The sequence below is a fragment of the Octodon degus genome, unplaced genomic scaffold (assembly GCF_000260255.1).
Source record: "Octodon degus isolate 3935 unplaced genomic scaffold, OctDeg1.0 scaffold00267, whole genome shotgun sequence".
In the NCBI taxonomy this organism is placed as follows: Eukaryota; Metazoa; Chordata; class Mammalia; order Rodentia; family Octodontidae; genus Octodon; species Octodon degus.
The window spans coordinates 1,950,424-1,969,260 of NW_004524843.1; the positions used below are offsets into that span (position 1 = coordinate 1,950,424).

At 34.7% G+C, this 18,837-nt stretch overlaps 1 protein-coding gene across 1 annotated transcript in view; it reads left to right on the forward strand.

The window, feature by feature from the left end:
• Scn1a (sodium voltage-gated channel alpha subunit 1) overlaps window positions 1-18,837 on the forward strand; it is a 172,278-nt gene that overhangs the window by 142,032 nt on the left and 11,409 nt on the right. The window contains exons 21-24 of the mRNA XM_004646393.2: window positions 806-979; window positions 4,524-4,646; window positions 11,701-11,982; window positions 16,705-16,758. Coding sequence (XP_004646450.1) covers window positions 806-979; window positions 4,524-4,646; window positions 11,701-11,982; window positions 16,705-16,758 — 633 coding nt within the window. The remainder of the gene's footprint in view (window positions 1-805; window positions 980-4,523; window positions 4,647-11,700; window positions 11,983-16,704; window positions 16,759-18,837) is intronic.

Sequence of the window (18,837 nt, forward strand, 5' to 3'; positions counted from 1 at the left end):
ATAATGGAAAATCCTTTAGCTAGATACAATAGTTTAGAGAAATAATGAAATAGAGTATGTAAGCTGGTCATAGATATGATTTGATAAAGTACTTACCTGACAAAATACATTGCTTCAAATTTTCTTTAGGTTCATAATTCTAACATGGGTCGGTATCTTTCCGCAGATTACCCTTGTGTAACAAACTTTCCCTGGATGCCACTTTAGATGTGATCTGTGTTTAATCACTGAAAGGAAAAATGCTTAGACATAAGTAAAATATCAACAGGCCTACATTAGAAGACATCATAGCAGGATCTCAATAAAAAGTCTGTCATTTAAGCCTTTTCACCAAGGTCTCTGCTGAAAAATATAAACTATCAAGTGAATGAAAAACAAAAATTTGGTAGAATTGAGCACTCGAATGATCAGTCAACCATTTTTGCTTTATAAAACCATAAGCTATTTTATTTTTTCAGTCTCATTTATATGGCAAAAAAAGGCAAGACAAGGAATCAAAAATTGAAATTAATTAAATTTAGAACAATAGGGAGGTTACATTAGAATATGACATTAAGAAGTATTTTTCTGAGCAAATCAAATTAATTCACTTTTACTTATTTCTTCTGGTTATAATAGCAATAGAGAGCATAATTTTCCCTGGTTAAATGACTTACACTGCTTTCAAAATAATAAACCAGCAGTAACCATGGCTCCACTTCCTTCGTATCCTAATGAGCTGTCACATGTACACAAGACCCTCCCCCATGGAAAGATTATAGAATACATTATTTGGAAGCTAAAATGTGTAGCATTCTCCTTACAGGCATTTGAAGATATATATATTGATCAACGAAAGACAATCAAGACTATGTTGGAATATGCTGACAAGGTCTTCACTTACATCTTCATTCTGGAAATGCTTCTCAAGTGGGTGGCATACGGATATCAGACATATTTCACTAATGCCTGGTGTTGGCTGGACTTCTTGATTGTTGATGTAGGTATCCTCCATATTTTTGTCTTCTGACTAAAGTAGTTTTTTGGTTTTTTTTTCTGTTTATGCTTTCATTTTAAAATAGCAAACCTCTTACCAGATGTTGTGATGACGGGGTAGCCATGCACTGAATGCTGGTGTGCTCTACCGAAGTCGTAGGATAACTTAGTAAGGATTTAAAATAGCACTGAGAAGGCCAGCTAAATAGCTTAGTGGATTAAAGTGCCTGCTTAGGCAGACGCAGGGGTCAGGAGTTTGATCCCTTGGCCTGCCTTGCCAGCCCTACCTCAGGGGTTTGCTGAGAAGACAATTGAGTCTAGGCATGGTGGCGTGCATCGGTAATCTCAGCAATTGGAAGGCTGTAAACAGGCAGATCACTGCGAGTCCGATATACACAGTGAGCTCCTGTAGACTCTATAGACCCTGTTCTAAAAACACAAAATAAATAAATAAGTAAATGAGATAGCACTGAGGAGATCAGGTATATTGTGATTGTCCAAGACAAAATGCTGAAGAAGAGAGAAAAAAAAAATAGCTAAAAGGGGAACTAATAAAATAAAGAATATAAAATACATGTTGCTCAAATTGTTTGCGCTGTAAATCAGACACTGGGAGTTTATCTTCCTGCCCAGTGGTTATTGCCTTTAGATGCTAATGAATCACTAACCTTGTAAAATAGTGATGTTATTTCCACAATATTAAAGGAACTAAATAAACAAGGAGGGTAGTTGCCACTACTGTGTTTTTATTTCATTAATTTACTGAAAGTTTTTGAAAGGCAGATGTAAAAAAATAGGTTACACAGATCTACTACATAATTCCACTTAGAAGTAGAGTACGCACAAATGCAGTGAAAGACATGTCTCTATTTATACCAAGAGGAAATTTTCCTAGAATATGGACTAAATTTCCAAGCCGATATAACAGAGCACCCTTTATAGAATTTGTAAACCTGATGATAAACACTGCATTTCCCCTAAGGCAAGTGACTAATTTCAACACATATCAAACCTAAGTCTGGGAATATAAGTTCGCTGGTGCAGCACCTACCCAGCAAGTGTGAAGTCTTGAGTTTGAGTCCTGGTACTCCTCCCCCCACTAAAAAAAAAAAAAAAAAAAAAAAAAAAAACTAAAAAGTTCAACATCATGTCTGAGGTTATCATCTTTACATAGTTTTAAGGTTAGAAAACTGCAAAATTGTGTAATCTCACAGGCAACAGTTTTTCCCTGCAGGGTTATAACCCTGCAGGACATGTTCTTGTTCCACATGTTTCTAGAGCTCAGTTCTGCACCCATTGGATCGCCTTGATTCTCAAGCATGGGCGGGCTGGGATGAGGAGACAGCTTGGCAGTCTAAGTGACTGCCTGGCAAGCACAAGGACCCAAATTTAATCCCTGGTACTGCATTCCTTGCCAGCCCTGGAACCCTCGCATGGAGGTGCACACCTGTAATCCCAGTGCTGGGAAGGCTGAGACAGGAGGATCACTATGAGTCCGAGCTGCGTAGGGAAACCCTGTACCAAATACATAAATAAATAAATACTTAAAAAAAGAATTGGTAGTCAAAAACTACATTAAAGTCTTAAAAATAACAAAATAAAATAAGCAAATTGAGGGAAAACTCAAAATAAAAATTATTTCACCATATCAATAAAGTGGGAAGGAGCCGCGGAGATTGCTCAGGAGAATAAATGCTTGCCTGGCAAACACAAAGTCCTGCGTTCAATCCCCAATACCGCAAGAAAAAAGTGGGAAAGAAGTCTTTAACACTGAGGTTAAGCCTTAGAAGCTACATAATATTTTTATTTCCCATAATTTTTTTATACTGGATTTAATTCTAAACATAAATTAACCCTCTTACAACTTACTGAAATTAGCTTTAGATTTTTAATACTTTGGCAAAAAAAATGATTTTATTTATCACAACTTAATTTATGAACTATACTCTGGCTTCTCTTCAGATAGTATAAATCTTTCGCCTTTTAATTTATGAACTGTATTGAAATAAGTCTACAGGGAAGAATGTACTTAGATACTAATATTTTTATTTTCAATGTTCTTCATTTATTTCATTGGGAATTAGTGTAGCCATTTGGGAAAAAAAGATAAAAATAACTATTACACATCTCAAATAATGTAAAATGTATGCTGAGAATGAGAAAATAGAAATTTAGTGAGTCAGGGAGATAGCTCAGTGGCACAAGCACCTGCCTTGGCAGGCACAAGGTCTTAAATTCGATTACTGATAACACACACACACACACACACACACACACACACACACACGAAATTCATGTAAAAATAGCGACCAGTGTATGTAGAAATCTCTAATATCAGACACTTCCAAACTAAAGATACTGTAATTGTCCTTTGATTGGCATTTTGATAGGGTTTTTTTTTTTTGTAGAAAATTAGATGCTGGATGGGTTTTTTCATTAGTACTTGCATATTTAATTTAAGTGAAGTAAATCTATTGCATCATTTATTTAGTAAATATTCACTAATTAGCCACTTGGAACCAAATAATATCACTTGGAAACAAGTATTATGATAGAAGCTGTAAATTAACTTACCAAGTGTTGAAGAAGTTTCATGATGGAATTAGTTTCTTAGTTAAATTATTTACATGGAAATGAAATTGTTTGTTTGTTTCGTTTTGTTTTAGAGGGGCAAGGTCTTGCCCTGTAGCTCAGGCTGGCCTCAAACGCATATAGTGGTACTTCTGCCTCAGCCTCCCTAGTGCTGGGATTACAGGCATGTGCAACTATACCTGGCTGATTTAGTGTGTTAATTCTGAAAATATCGATTAGTTGAATATACTACCTGAGGGCAGAGATTTCTTGCTTCTTACAGTACAACAGAAATTTGGGTCTTATAATTAAGTATAGACAAAGCCCTAAATTCAGTACAGATAATAAACTGGTAAGGAATGACATTTTCTTCCAATTGTATTTTGTTCATCTTTATCATTATTGTTATTATTATTTGGGGGTGTTGCGGAGTCATTCTAGGCCCTTGTGCATGCTAATGCACTCTACAACTAAACTATGCCCCAGTTTCTATTTTATTAACTTTTAACTTTGTTTTTCAGCTAATTGCTCATTCATTTGTATTAGTTGAGCAACTTTAATTCATTTTATTTTATTTTTGTCTTTTCGAGACAGGGTATTGCTATGCAGTTCAGGCTGGCCTTGAGCTCACTCGGCAGCCCTGGCTAGTCTCAAATTCCCAACGATCCTTCTTGCCTCAGCCTCCAGAGTGCTGGGATTATAGGTGTGCGCCGCCACACCTGGCTCATTGAGCAATTCTTAAATTACATGACATTTAAGGTTTTTATTGAACTAGTTCTTAAAATCACCTTATCTAGTTTCAAACTGTCTTAAAAAGAACTTTCTTTGATTGAAACCAAAAACATTTCCTTACAAAATTTAAGAGGTTTCCTGAAAGTATCCAATTGTTTATTTTCTGAATAACCACAAATAAAACTATGTGTTATCTCAAAGAGTTGACTGGATGACAATCATTTCCATATTATGTGTGCTTACAGGTTTCATTGGTCAGCTTAACAGCAAATGCCTTGGGTTACTCAGAACTGGGTGCCATCAAATCCCTCAGGACACTAAGAGCTCTGAGACCTCTAAGAGCTTTATCACGATTTGAAGGGATGAGGGTAAGGAACAAGAAAAACCTGAAGTACTACATGTAACCTTAATTAAACTCAATTTAATTGACAAAAAGAAGAACATGTGCATGCAAAAGGAATGGCAAACCTTTGCAAAATTGCTACTTTATCTTCTGTCTGTTGCATATTTACTTCTAGGTGATATGCAAGAGAATGTAGGCCTCCGTTAAAATGATATAATATCATTTATCCGCTGAGCTCATTAAGATGACTTAATTTCCTAATCTATCTTGGGAGTTTCCTTACAGTCCTATATTCAAAAAAAGTAGATGCACTATTAAAGTATTATGTGTAACAATATAACAATTACCTAAAGTGAATTCTGCATCATAGACTTCTGCTTGGTGATGATCCATCTGTACTTACTGAGTTTTATTGAAAATAATATAAATCATACATGTGCTTAATTACTAAATATGAAGGAAAAAATTAAGAGCTGTCACAAACTTTTGTCTCCACAATGCCAACGTTTCATTATTTGAACATATGCAAGGGCAGATATTAAATATAAACTATGTAATAGGCTTTGCAATTAATTGTTTAATACAACTTTAATTTGTGAAAGTATGGATCTTCATATTTAACAATAATGCCAACTTAAATATTACATATAAACCCACATGATTTTTGATGGTAAAGTAAAACATAACAAAGTATTGTAAATAGAATGTACATTAACTTATTACCATAGATATTTCATAAATTAAGCTTAATTTAAATATCATTTATCAGTCACACAAATTTTTATATTTCCCCTTTTAAAGAAACATTAAACCATAATTCTCCATAATTCATAACAGATTAGAAATTTTTCCCTTATTGATCTTATTTTCCATGACATTTTAAAAGCATGAATCATTAATGTAAATGAGGTATAATGTAAAAAAAATTAAGTCTATTTCTTAAGGGCCAAGATTGCTTTTATCTAAACAAAGCCACTAAGCCAGAGAGAAAAACAATGCTGTTTTACTACCTATCATTCAGTTACGTTTAGAGAAATGAAGCTGTAATACCAACTTCTCTTTGCATTTTTAAAGCCTTATGTTACTTTGTAAGTTAAATTTATTAAAAATGTCACCTTTTCAAAACACAAGACTAGCCCAGTGGGGTGAGGCATGCCTGTAATCCCAGCACACAGGAGGCTGAGACAGGAGAATCACCACGAATTTGAGGCCAGCCAGCTCTAGACTTTGTCTCACAACAACAACAACAAAAAAAAAGCCATAAAACTTATTTTCTCTTTCCCAACATATTCTAAAACATTTTCTTCACCAGAAACATGCTAAGTCATTATAATGATACAATTGATCTTGCTTTATTTCTCACTAAGATCCTCGCAAATTCATTAAAGTATTGCCAGAAACTCTTTCCAAAGCAGTTTCAGTTCTCAAGAAAACTATTGGGCCACCCAGAGAGCTCAGCAGACTAAAGAGCCTACTCAGGCAGACCGAAGCTGAGGTTTGATCCCCAACTCCATTGCCATGCTGGCCCTACTGCTGGGGCACACTGAGACTGGGTGTGGTGGTGCGTGCCTGTAATCCCAGCTCTTGGGAGGATGAAAACAGGAGGATCACTATGAGTCCGACCTACATAATGACACCCTGTAGACCCTGTACTAAATACATCAAAAAAAAAACTATCATTTTCATACTTTCTACATAAAAACATGTCGCCTGAATTAAAATAAGATATTTCACAAGGTTTCTAAAATCTGACATTGTTGAATATTTGAAGTTACAATTCAAATGTGTCATCTCAGAAGTTTACTGATTCTGTGGGTCAAGTGGTTATTTGTATATATACCACCCTATGCCCATAATAATTTTATCTTGTTGGTCTAGTTTTACTTTTTACTAAAATGGACTTATCCCTAAATGTTACTCAGTGATGCTTTATATAAAAAGAGGTTAATTTCTGAATCCTGGAATTTTAAAACTTTATAAACTTCTTACAGATGCTAAAAAGCAGTCACTTAAACTACCAGATTTATGAATATGGCCATTGATTTCAAAATAACATCATACATACCACACAAAAATGACTGAGTTCTTCAACACCCGTTTGGCATTGTGAAGTCAAAGTTTCATTATTATCAATTGTGCTTTCTGTGTTTCTGGTATCTAATCATGAGTAATGGTGAAGTTAGTTACAAGAATGATGATTATTATAATTTGAAAGTGAGATTTCATTCATTCAGAAACTCTCATTTAATTCTTTTCTCTAGCAGCATAAAATCTCAGTATCTCTGTTAAAAGTATGAATCAGGCGCTCATTCTAATTTTGTTTTTGTCACTTTTTCAAAGCATGCGCTTCTGTGCAGCACTACTGAATAAAGCATGCCGTATAGTGCTTGGTAAGAAGTTAGAGAGTACTAAATAAATTATCATCCTGTTGCACTTTGTGTTTTGCATGCGTTATGCATATTTCTGGCTGACAGCTTTTGAACACTTATTGTATTTCAAATTTCCAGTCCAAATTTTTCAACCCATAAAATTGAACTGAGTGAATTGATGTCGTGAATATCTAGGGTAAAATAAAATTCGTATTTAAATTGGTATTTTTAATTTCCTGAACTAGGAAATCTTAAATACTTTTTCAAAAGAACTCAAGTCTTCATGGAAAGGGAAGTAGAGAGCATCATATACAAAAGTAACACCAAATGTTCTGTCATATTAGATTTCTAACTAATAACAAACTATATATTTCTATTTTATATAGGATAATCTTGCTCCAACTTGGATGGGGTGGAGCGCTGGTTCCTCCCCTCAGCCCTTTATTATGGGTACTGTATTACCCCTTTTGCTACCTTTAATCCTTGCACTGTGACTGATGTGTAGTGGGGTGAGGGAGGGGCTGGGAAGGGACTCTGGTGCCACAGTAGGGATAACATAGTATTTACTTCCTTAATCCACTATTTTCAATTGTCTTACATTTTTCTTGGAAAAAATAAAACCTTTGTGAATTTACCTTTTGTGGATTTTTAACCACAATGGTTGATATCTTATTAAGTTTCACTGAATGTGATTTAATGTGTCTATTGAGTTATCCATTGATGGGGAGATTATTTGGTGAGGGTGGGGGACCCTGGTGTAGGAGGATTGTGTTAAAAAATCTTTTTCATCAGATTGATGATACTATTGAAAGCGTACAGCCCTTGCTCTTCAGTCTATTAGCCTGAGTCCCAAAGATGGCCAGCTGCAAACCAAAAGTCAACTTTTAATATGCTTGAACAGATGCTACTGTGTGATTTTCCAGGTTTCATAAGACTGTTATTGGTTGTGACCATTCTCATTTTCATTTTGGTTAAATGTGTAGGGGTTGTTCTCAAAATGTAACAAGGCAAAACAAATTGAGGTGAATAAGTACAAATGTTCTTGGTTTTAAGTAGGAGAAAAATACAAAAAGCCCACATACATAAATTATACAAAATTGGACTGTCATCTAAAAATAAAACAGAAAGATACCTTGATAAATATTAAAATAGAAACGAATGTATAAACTCACTTCTTAGAATGAGTTACTCTAAGCTAACTTCTGTGATTCTTAAAAGACATCACAGTGGAAAAAAATAAAAATACATCTATATTGATTTTTATATTTAGCAACAGAGTGTAAGAAGGAAAATTTTTAAAGAGGAGAAAAGATGGAATTTTTGTTTGGATAATTGATTTATTTTATCCTTCAAAAATAATTACCTTAAGTAAAACCAACCAAAGAACTTAATTGTTAGATTTTAAAAAAATTCTCCATACTCAAAAGGAATGATTCCTACTTTACCTGCTTTTAATTTTTATCATTTTCTTGTATTTCATTAAAGCAGCATTAAAAACTATGGATGGTATTGAAATTCAAAAATCATCCAGCAAACTTTCTAGATGTAGAGAATTCTCAACTCTAGCTTCCTACATAATTGTCAATCCCTCATTTCATGTTGAATTAATTAAAAAAAACTATAAATAATGAACCAGCGATAAATGTTTCTATAAGAACTGGTTGTACTAGACTCAAGAAATTCTATTTGATGATGCTTTGAAAAAAATGTGTGACATGAAACAGTACTAATTTTAAGATAGTTCCTTTCTTAGACATTTCTCTTTATGCAGCCTGAAATTTCAATTTGGTCTGCTCAGTTCTGCAATCCCCATATGGGAACCAATTACCTTTTCCCTAGAGACTAAAGAGAGTTAATACACTTCCCTCTCTGTTGACCCAAGACTTGGGATCAGGCTCTTGGGAAAAGATAATCCTCTCTATGTTCCTTTGCCAACTAATGAAATGAGATCATAAATATGAATAGGCTTTTGCACAGTAAATTCCCCAATACTATGGCAAATATCTCAAAACAAAATTTCTTTTACCTCGGTAAAACAAAACTTCGCAGGGGGCTAAACACTGGCCTACTTTGCATGTCAGATGAACCACACAACTGCAAAGCACTTGCTTGTGCTGTGAATTCCATAACCAGAATTCATTTCAACCCAGACCAGTCCCTGTTTCAAAGTAAATCTCTCAGTTTACTGCCTTGCTCAAACATTTTTGTGCTTTGTTCTTTAATTATTCTTTTCTCGCATTCAGAAATAAGAGTTAAAACTTACACTTTGATCAGTAAATGCTAGGCTAATCTTCATTCATTCACTCATTCATTCATTCATTCATTCATTCATTCATTCATTCATTCACTCAATCATTTCTGTATTTGTATGTCCAAAACTTTCTGTTGTATTGCTGTATTCAAGGCTTCCAAAGCCGTGGAGAGGTCTCAGATGTATTTTTGCATCTTATATATTTTTAAAAGCCTATAATCTGTTAAGAATGCAAGAATATAATTAACTCTACTATTGAGCAATTATCAGATAAGTGGGAGCAACTCTTAGGACAACTAACAAGGTAGACTGGGAGAGCTCCAGGTGCTACTTAGTCTGCTTTCTGAACTTGTTCATTTTTCTCATTTTCCAAATGAGACAATAATAATAAATTATCTCTATAGTTCCATAAAGTACTACATTTCTGACTCTTGAATTTAAAGGAGAAAACTCTCATCTTTATGCTGAACTAGAGAGTGAGATGAAGATCCATGAAAGAAGTGTTTTCGTATTAAAGCCTTTGCAAGGAGAACAAACTTCAGGTAACAAGATATTGGATAGGAATTTCCAAGCACAGAGCTTCCCAATGCTCTGCCAATTTTATTAGCACATGGCGATGCTATTACTTGGAGCAGTGTGAAGGGTGATTGGGCAGGAAAGTAGAAACTAGAAATGTAGATTGTGGGATGATAGTTTTAAAAAGATATTTGGTAATCACTGGGCAACGTTAAGTAATTTTTAAATGGGACTTGAGCTCATCTTACACGTATTGAAGGAACAAGGAAAGGGAGACTGAGAAGGGTGTAGGGATGTAGTGAACGCAGACAAGATAAGGATAGGCACAAGGAGGATGGAGAAGTGACAATGGAGAAAGACGTTGAAGAAAGAAATGAGAAACTTACAGAGTCGTGTGAAAGGAAGATCGAGAAATGGGTATAACCATTTTTCTAATCATTCTATAAACTGGGGATTCATGGGGAAAATAGGCATTTTAGTATATGTAGAATAAATACATTTTAATTTGAATAGAGAAAGAAATAGAGAAAGGAATAAGTTCAATTTAGAGCTCAAATCTTAAATTCAAATAATCTATTCTTTATTTAAAATTATGTACGTATAAAACAAGTGTTTATTCTGTCAATTTATTTAGCTAAACAGTAAAATGAGATTTATCAGTTTGGTAGGCTATCATCTGGTCACCTGAATAACAAGGTGAATTAATTTTTCCATATTCATTTTCCAACTTTATTATTACTGGTTTCATTATTTCCTTTGGCTCACTTATCACTCTGTTTTGTGTCCCCAGGCCTGAAGATGTTTATGGACTTCACTCAGGCCTCAGAAGTATAAGGAACTAGTTCTTGCAGCTTTTTTCAGGCAATTAGAATCTTTGTTCTAAAAACACTCTATCACAAAAGCCAAATAGAAGATATTTTGGTATCCATTGTCTACTTTGAATCTGATTGAAAAACATAAGCAGTCTATAGGTGGAATTAAGCTTAGCTATCAGTGGTCAGCTCTGAAACATCATCTACCATCCACCAGCATTGGAGGGTCTGTCTTTATCTTCATATTTAGCTCTCTATGTGCAGTTCCACTGGGAACTGCAGATCAGAAAACAAAGACAACAGTGTTGTCAAAAACGAAAATCCCATGTTTCATTTGTGATCCAGAAATAAACTGTATTAAAACCTTTTTAGATAGGAAAAAAGTAAATAATTTATCCCAGAACTTCATGAAATCATATCAGATTTGATAATTACATGTATGTCATCCCTCTTTTTTTATTCTTCCTAAGAAACTAATTTCTATTATGTTTCATTTAAAATAAGTTTATGGAATTAAACTCAGTAAATGAAACAACTGATATGACTGGAGCTTGAAATAAACGATGTGATGATCTAATGAAATACATAATGCTAAATTGTCTTGCTTCTTATGCAAAAATTATTAGTCATAGCAATGCATGAATAATTAAGGCCAAATTATATTAGGTATTTTAATAATATTTTATATTTATACATACTGAGCTTTTAATTTATTTTACAAGTATATTGGTCAAGTCAGTTCATGCTCAAATGTTTTAGTTCTGTTCTTTAATATACTGCCTTTTTAAAAACAAATCAATCTTCTGTATAGGATTTACTATTTCTCTTTTTTTAATAAACAACACATATTCTATAGTTCTGTGGTAGCATATTCCTCTATTTTTGCTTTTCCTTTGATGTTTTAGTACTTCTTCCTTTTGAAATTTTCTTTATTTAAAATTTCTTTGTTATATTGTCTATTTTTGTTTTCTAAGTGTATCGCTTAAGAAAGAATATATTTAAGTTTTTCTTCTTTTGCTTTCAATATCCTAGAATTAACCTTGGTAGAAAAATAAAGAATATTCGGGGAATGGTTTTTCTTTTATAACCAACAAGAATTCTGACTTGTCTTTTTTTCCGTTTGTGTGTTAGGTGGTTGTGAATGCCCTTTTAGGAGCGATTCCATCCATCATGAATGTGCTTCTGGTTTGTCTTATATTCTGGCTAATTTTCAGCATCATGGGCGTAAATTTGTTTGCTGGCAAATTCTACCACTGTGTTAACACCACAACTGGTGACATGTTTGACATCAGCGAAGTCAATAACCATTCTGATTGCCTAAAACTCATAGAAAGAAATGAGACTGCCCGATGGAAAAATGTGAAAGTAAACTTTGATAATGTAGGATTTGGGTATCTCTCTTTGCTTCAAGTTGTAAGTGAAAACTCTTTTCTCTGAAAATTTTGTATTGTAATAACAACTAGAATAATAACAAAGTACTAGCTACATCTGTTATTTAGTTACTAATACAAAAGTTCACAATATTTTTTCTAATTTTGATTTATTAGTACAAGTGTATGAGTCCAGATGGGCATAACTTCATAACATGTACAGACATATTTGTTTGTGGCCAGGTATTTTAGTTCCTTCTATAGGTCTTATTTTTCTTTTCCCCCTTCTCCACTTTCTCCTGATTCTTTTAATTTTCCATATAAACTAGCTGATAATTAAATCAATAACTTAGTTACTACTTTTTCTGTTGCAATTAAACACTTGTTTATCTAATAGAGCCTCCATCCCCTAAATACACCCACACATTCACAAACATACACACACTTAACACATCCAGTTGAATTGTTCCTAATTTATAGGAATTAACTGTCATTTATATCATTTTGGATGGAAAGGATATGATCCATTTTGGATGGATTTAGGGGGAATAATAGATCTCAAGTCATTTTTGTACAGAAAGGGAACAACATCTGCAACTAGACAGGCACAGAGATGAACCACAAACAATGGTCACCTCGTCTCAGATGACCTTTCAGCACCATTATTGGATTCTATTTTATCCAAAACATCCCACTACATATCTAAGATGGACTCTCTCAAGAAAAAATAATTTATACCAAACCAAAGATGGCAATTTTAAAGCATGCTTCCTTCAATGCCTCTTTTAGGGGCAGCTGGATCACAAAAAGGCAGTAAAAAAAAAATCTAGATTATTCAAAAACATAACAAAATGCTATTTCTTGTTTGATGAAATCTCACCTTAAAAAAGAAAGCAGTATAATTTCTTCCCTAGTGTTTCTATGGTTTCTTTAGGACAAAAAAAAAATCTACCTTTGTTAGCAATGCTTTCAGTCATTGAACTATGAGGCTAATCAAATAAAACCATACAGGTCAACACCAGTATATGGTTTTCAGAAATGTCTTTACTATGGTTATTTTTCAAATTTTCCCATCTTTTTGTTGGCAATTCCTGTCTTTTTTGCATTGGGTATTTTTAGCTCATTGTGCATGTTCATGCACTTAAAGCAGGGGCTTAGAAAATATAATCAGAATGATTTATTTAAAAATTATAGTAACACACTATGACCTTTCCCTTTTCATTTATTTTAATCCCTAATAACCACACTTCTAAATGTCATTAAAGCATATAGCTTCCTTCATAAAGCTGAGGAATAAAGAGAATGTTTTAAACAATCCTTCAAAATATTAGATTCTGAAAATGTAGAATGGAAGCTCTATACAAGTATTCCATACATCACGTTACCAAAAAAGAAAACTCTAAAATCCTACTTTGTTTTTGCCTTTCTACAGAATTATTTCCCCATTGATTTGTTCATCCACTGAGATTATTTTGTGAATACTTTTTTCTGCTCTTGTACCACATGTGTTAATGGGGTTTTTTTTAATCACTTACCTGAGTATTGGCACCTTCAACCCTTCCCTCTTTGATGTAAACTTTTATCTCCAGCTTCTAATTAAGAATCCTAAGTTCCTTTTCACATCATGCACATTCTCATCTGGTGTTCTAGCACTTCTCTCATCAGCGAGACATGATTCCCAGAGAAAATCAAATGAGGAAAAATCTGTTTCTATTCCCAGTTTGCAGAGGTGTCAGTCCATAGCCCTCTAGCTCTAAAGCAGAGTGGCGGAGCAGAGGGGCACAGCTAAAGAGAAGCTGCTTAAGACACAGCCAATAGAAAGCAAAGTCAAGAGAAGTGCTGCCAGCAGAGATAAGCCCTCACAGGCCATGTCCCCAGACCTTCCTAGTCCAGCCAGACTCCACCTAACAGCACCTCAGCTGTGAATTCTGATAATCCAGTCACCTTTCAAAAGTATCACCTGTGATGCCATGAGGCTTTAGGGATACATCTAACTACAAATCATAACATTCAGCTCATGGCCTCCAAAATATTCGTACACATCCCTTTACACAAAATGTTCTAAGGGCTGCCAGAGTTTCAATAATTTTAGCATTGCTGAAAAGTTCAAGTCCAATGTTTCCTCTGAAATTTAAGGCAAATTCTTACCTGATGGCACAAGTAAATGTTGAAAAGAAACTTAAACACTGTCAACAAATATTGGCACAGGGTAAGCATTTCCACTGCTAAAGGAAGAAAAAGGGGGATAGAAACCAATGGCATCAAAACCCAAGAGAGCAAATGCTGCATCCTGCAATTCCATGTCCAGCACCTGAAGCAAGTGGTAGGGATAAGAACTTGGGCAGCCAAGGTCTATGGCACTGCTGGTGGTTGAAGCTCTCACCGCTTCTCTTGTGATCTGGCTTTGCTCACTACTTGCAACTTTTTTCAGATGTTCTACATCCCTAGCATCTCCAACTTGTTGGGGCTTCCCTTGTACTTTTGGCTAACTCTCACAGCTTCTCACACTTCCCTCTCAAGGGATGCTGCCTGGCCTCCTATGTCTTCTGAAATCTTCCTGACTCCATAGATTTAGTGTTTTGTATGCTTGGAAATTCAGCAATATGTGGATGCTGCTTGCATGAGTAGTAACCAGTCCCCATTGAGTACTGGCAGCCCTGGCCTCTACATGCTTGGATGACTGAGCACTGTCGACTGAATATACAGGGATTGATGCTATAGGTTGGGGGCCGTGGAGACAGCTCAGTAGTCTAAACACCTGCCCAGCAAGCCCAAGGACTGGATTCAGTCCCCTTCATCACATGCTGTGCTGGTCCTACCTTCAAGCTACAGAGTGAGACCCTATACCAATGCTGTAGGTTGCCACTCTAAAACAAAGTCTTTCATGCTTCTAATGTTCAGACTGCAAATGTGGTTCCTTGCAGATTTCTGACTTGTGCTGAAGCCATATTTCTTATTGTCATCATCCAGAATATTTGGTTTTATTTTTAAGGCCAGTCTTTTTAACAGCCAACCTCTCCTCTGCTCGAAAGTTGTAGGCCTCAACTTTACTGGAGGTTTCTTTATGGTCAAACTCACAACTGACTGTTTAAATCATTCACCTGTGCCATTTGCTCTTGATTCTCAATGTAGAGCTGGCTAAAATCCCCACTCAGTACCCATGTCACATCCTCAATTCTGGGATGCCTTGAGGCTTTCTCTGTCAGATTAATTAGGCCATAACTCTTAATCTTAGTCTCTTTACAAAGTCTCAGGACAGATACAAAATATAGAGAAATTTTCTACCAGAGCATAACACACATAACCTGGAGTGTATCAATTAATGGAGTCCTTCTTTCCAACTAAACCTCTTTACCAGTTGCTTTGTTGTCAATATTCTAGTCTCTGACCAAAATTTCCCCTCAAGCTCAGTTTATAGTGTCTAGGGCTGCTTCTCTTGCCAGGGATAAGATAGTTAACACCTACAATGTAAAGAAGAAAGCCTTCATTTTGCTCACAATGTGTAGTTTTATTCCATAGTTGCCTGCCTCGAAGGCAGAACAGTATGGCAGAGAGGCACATCCAGGAGAAGATGCTCACAGTATAGCAAACAGGAAGCAGAGAGATTCAAAGGTTGATCTGGGGAAGGAGATGAACCCTTCCAGGCCACACCCTCAGTGATGACCTACCTCTTTTAAGGAGACCACACCTAATAGCAAATGAGCTGTAAGCCTCCCACATCCCAGTTACCTTCAAAAGCTCCACATATGATTCCATGAAGTTTTTAGGGGGATATCTAGATATAAACCACAACTCTTGTCTTGCTTTATCTACCACTCACTTCACAAGTATTCATGCTTTAAAAACAAATACATGTTGAGTTACAGAAACTAAAAACCTATACCAAGCTCTCATCGAGGATAAGGCATGACTATTTTAGCTCACAGTCTCAAAATTCATGTGGTAGGACATATAGGAAACTAAAGTTATTAGACTTGGGATCTTTCTTCCACACATGAATGCCATGTGTCCATTATATTATTCTCTACTTTTCTTACCCTACCCATAGTAATTCATTCTTTTCTAGAAATAAAGAAGAAATTGGAATATAGGATTATTTCTGAATGTTTGGCTTTGAAATTCTGAAAAAGATAGTCAAGCTTTTACTTTACGTATACTTGTGTGATCCTTTGGTTGTTCCTATAAAGAAAAACGTTAGACCTCAATCATTTTGCAGATTTCAGTAAATAATGCTCAGATCTAAGTTGTAATTTTTAGCTACAATTTATACTTGTCAAATATACTTACATTTGTAATATTTACTAAGTGTGTTCTGTAAAAAAATGAACAGCACCTTAAATGTCAAGAACCAGTTAATTCTAAAGGATTGTTAAGTTAGTTTTCAGGCAGGAAGACTTATAAAATGACTGTTTTGTTTATTATGTATCTTGCTCCAAAATTCATATGAAATTTGTTTTTAGATGTTTTTCAAAAGTATTATTGCCAGGCACAGTAGGACATTTGTGTAGTCCCTACACTCTGAGATGCTTAGTCAGAATGACTGTAAGTTTGAGCTCAGCCAAGTCAATTTTGCAAATTTGTAAAACTTGTCTCAAAATGAAAAGCAAAAAAAGATTTAGGAAGCAGTGCAAAGGCCCTGGGTTTGATCTCCAGTACCAATCCCCACCTCACCCCCCCAAAAAAATTAAAGTGACCAGTAAAATATTTATCAAATATCAGTTTGAATTTTAACTTTAAAATAAAACAAACATGTCCTTTTCAATAGGCCACATTTAAGGGATGGATGGATATAATGTATGCAGCCGTTGATTCCAGAAATGTAAGTATTCCTTATATCCTAATTCTTTTTATAATATTATCAGGTGCTTAATTAAATTAGCAAAGCATAAGAAGACAATTGACATGATTTTACATTGGTTAAAAATATTCAGGGAATAAGATTTAAGTCTGACATTCCTGCTCATTTTAACCTTTCTCTTCAAAGCTTTCATCAAATTTAGTATTTTCTATCATGTTTTATCTTCCTATTCTGAAGTTCCATCTACTTGATCAGTTTCCAAAAAGATAATTTTAATAATTTTCACCCATGTAATTTTTAAGCTGTTTAGATAGAGTTTGATTTTTATCTTTCTAGAATTGTGTTTGATTAAAATGACTATGGTCTTTATATTGGGTACCTTCTTGATCATCTCCAGAACTTCGTTAATTCACTTTATTGGTTATGTATTCCATGTTTGACTAGATTTTATTCTATCTTTAGAAGATTAATCTATTAGGTTACTATGTATGGTGACTCTTTCACTACTTTACTAAGTTACAAATGATAGTTCAATGTCTTTTTGTGATAAATACAGTTAGAAAATTCAATCAGCAATTAAGATTCATAAAATGGATTGTCCAATTAGGTCCACTCAATTTGAAAATTCAATGAATGTTAAGATAGGATCTCAAACTTCTAATGAATAATTTAGTTTTTACGTGCTACATAGATTCATGCACATGTGAATGGTTGCTTCTAAATATCTTCTGTACTTATTTATAGAACTATGTTTTCTTCCTAGTAATTTAAAAGTTCAATACCTTCTGGCATACAGACAGACCTGAGAATCAATGGAACTGATAAGAAGATGCAGACAAAACTACAAACACACTCAGCCATCTTCTCTTTAATAAAGGGGCCAAATATGTACACTGGAAGAAACATAGTCTCTTTACTAAATATTGCTAGAAAAACTGGCTTTCCTCTGCTAAAGGCTAAAATTAGACCCACGTCTATCACAATGAACAGTTTCCATAGTGTAGTGGTTATCATGTTCGCCTGACACATCTATCACAATGCACTAAACTACAATCAAAATGAGTCAAAGATTTTAACATTAAAACAGAAACACTAAATCTCCTGCAGAAAAATGTAGGTAGAAATCTTAAAGACAAAGGGATAAGTAGGAGTCCATGAACAAAAACTAAACTGCATGGGAAAAACTTCAAAGAATCAAGAACCGAGATTTCATCTTTTGAAAACTTTCTGCACTTCAAAAGAAATCAACAGAGTAAAAAGAAAACACATGAACAGGGAAAAAATTATAGCTGACTGTCCCTCTGACAAAGGCCTTCTCCCTAGAACATATAAAGTACTTTAAAAAATCAGGACCCCCAAATGCAAAGAACCAATCCAAAAATGGACATCTGAGATGAATACATACTTCTCAGAGGAAGAAATACAGATGACAAGTAAATATATGGAAAAATGTTCAACATCATTGGTCATTCTAGAAATGCATATTAAAACAGCACTGAGATTCTATCTCACTGCAGAGAGAATGATTATCATCAATAAGTCAGCCAATAAAAAATGTTGTAGGGACTGTGTAGATAAAGGAATCCCTTTCCACTATTGGTGGGCATGCAGACTGGTACAACCACTATGGAAATCAGTGTAGAGATTCCTCAAAAAGCTAGGATTGGAAGTCCCATTGAACCCAGCTATCCCCCTGCTGGGTATTTTTCCAGAAGAACTGAAAACATCATACCACAGCAATATATGTACACCCATGTTTATAGTAGTACAATTTGTCAGAGACAAATAAAGAAGTTGTATTTTTACACAATGGAGTATCACTCAGCTATAAAAAAGGATAAATTTGAGGCATTTATCAGTAAGTGGATGCAACTAGAGATCATATTCTTAGGTGAAATAAATCAAACCCACATGTGCAAACATCTTATTGTCCCCTTAGTGTGAGAATCTGAAAGAAAAAGTAAAAGGTGAAGGGTGTAATAGATACTGGGAAAAGTAAATGAACCTGTTCAAAAGAAAGGAATTACTGAGTTGAGGAGAAAGATAGGAGAGGGAGTAGGGAAAAGAGATTTCTGTATATATGCACACAGGATGGTTTGA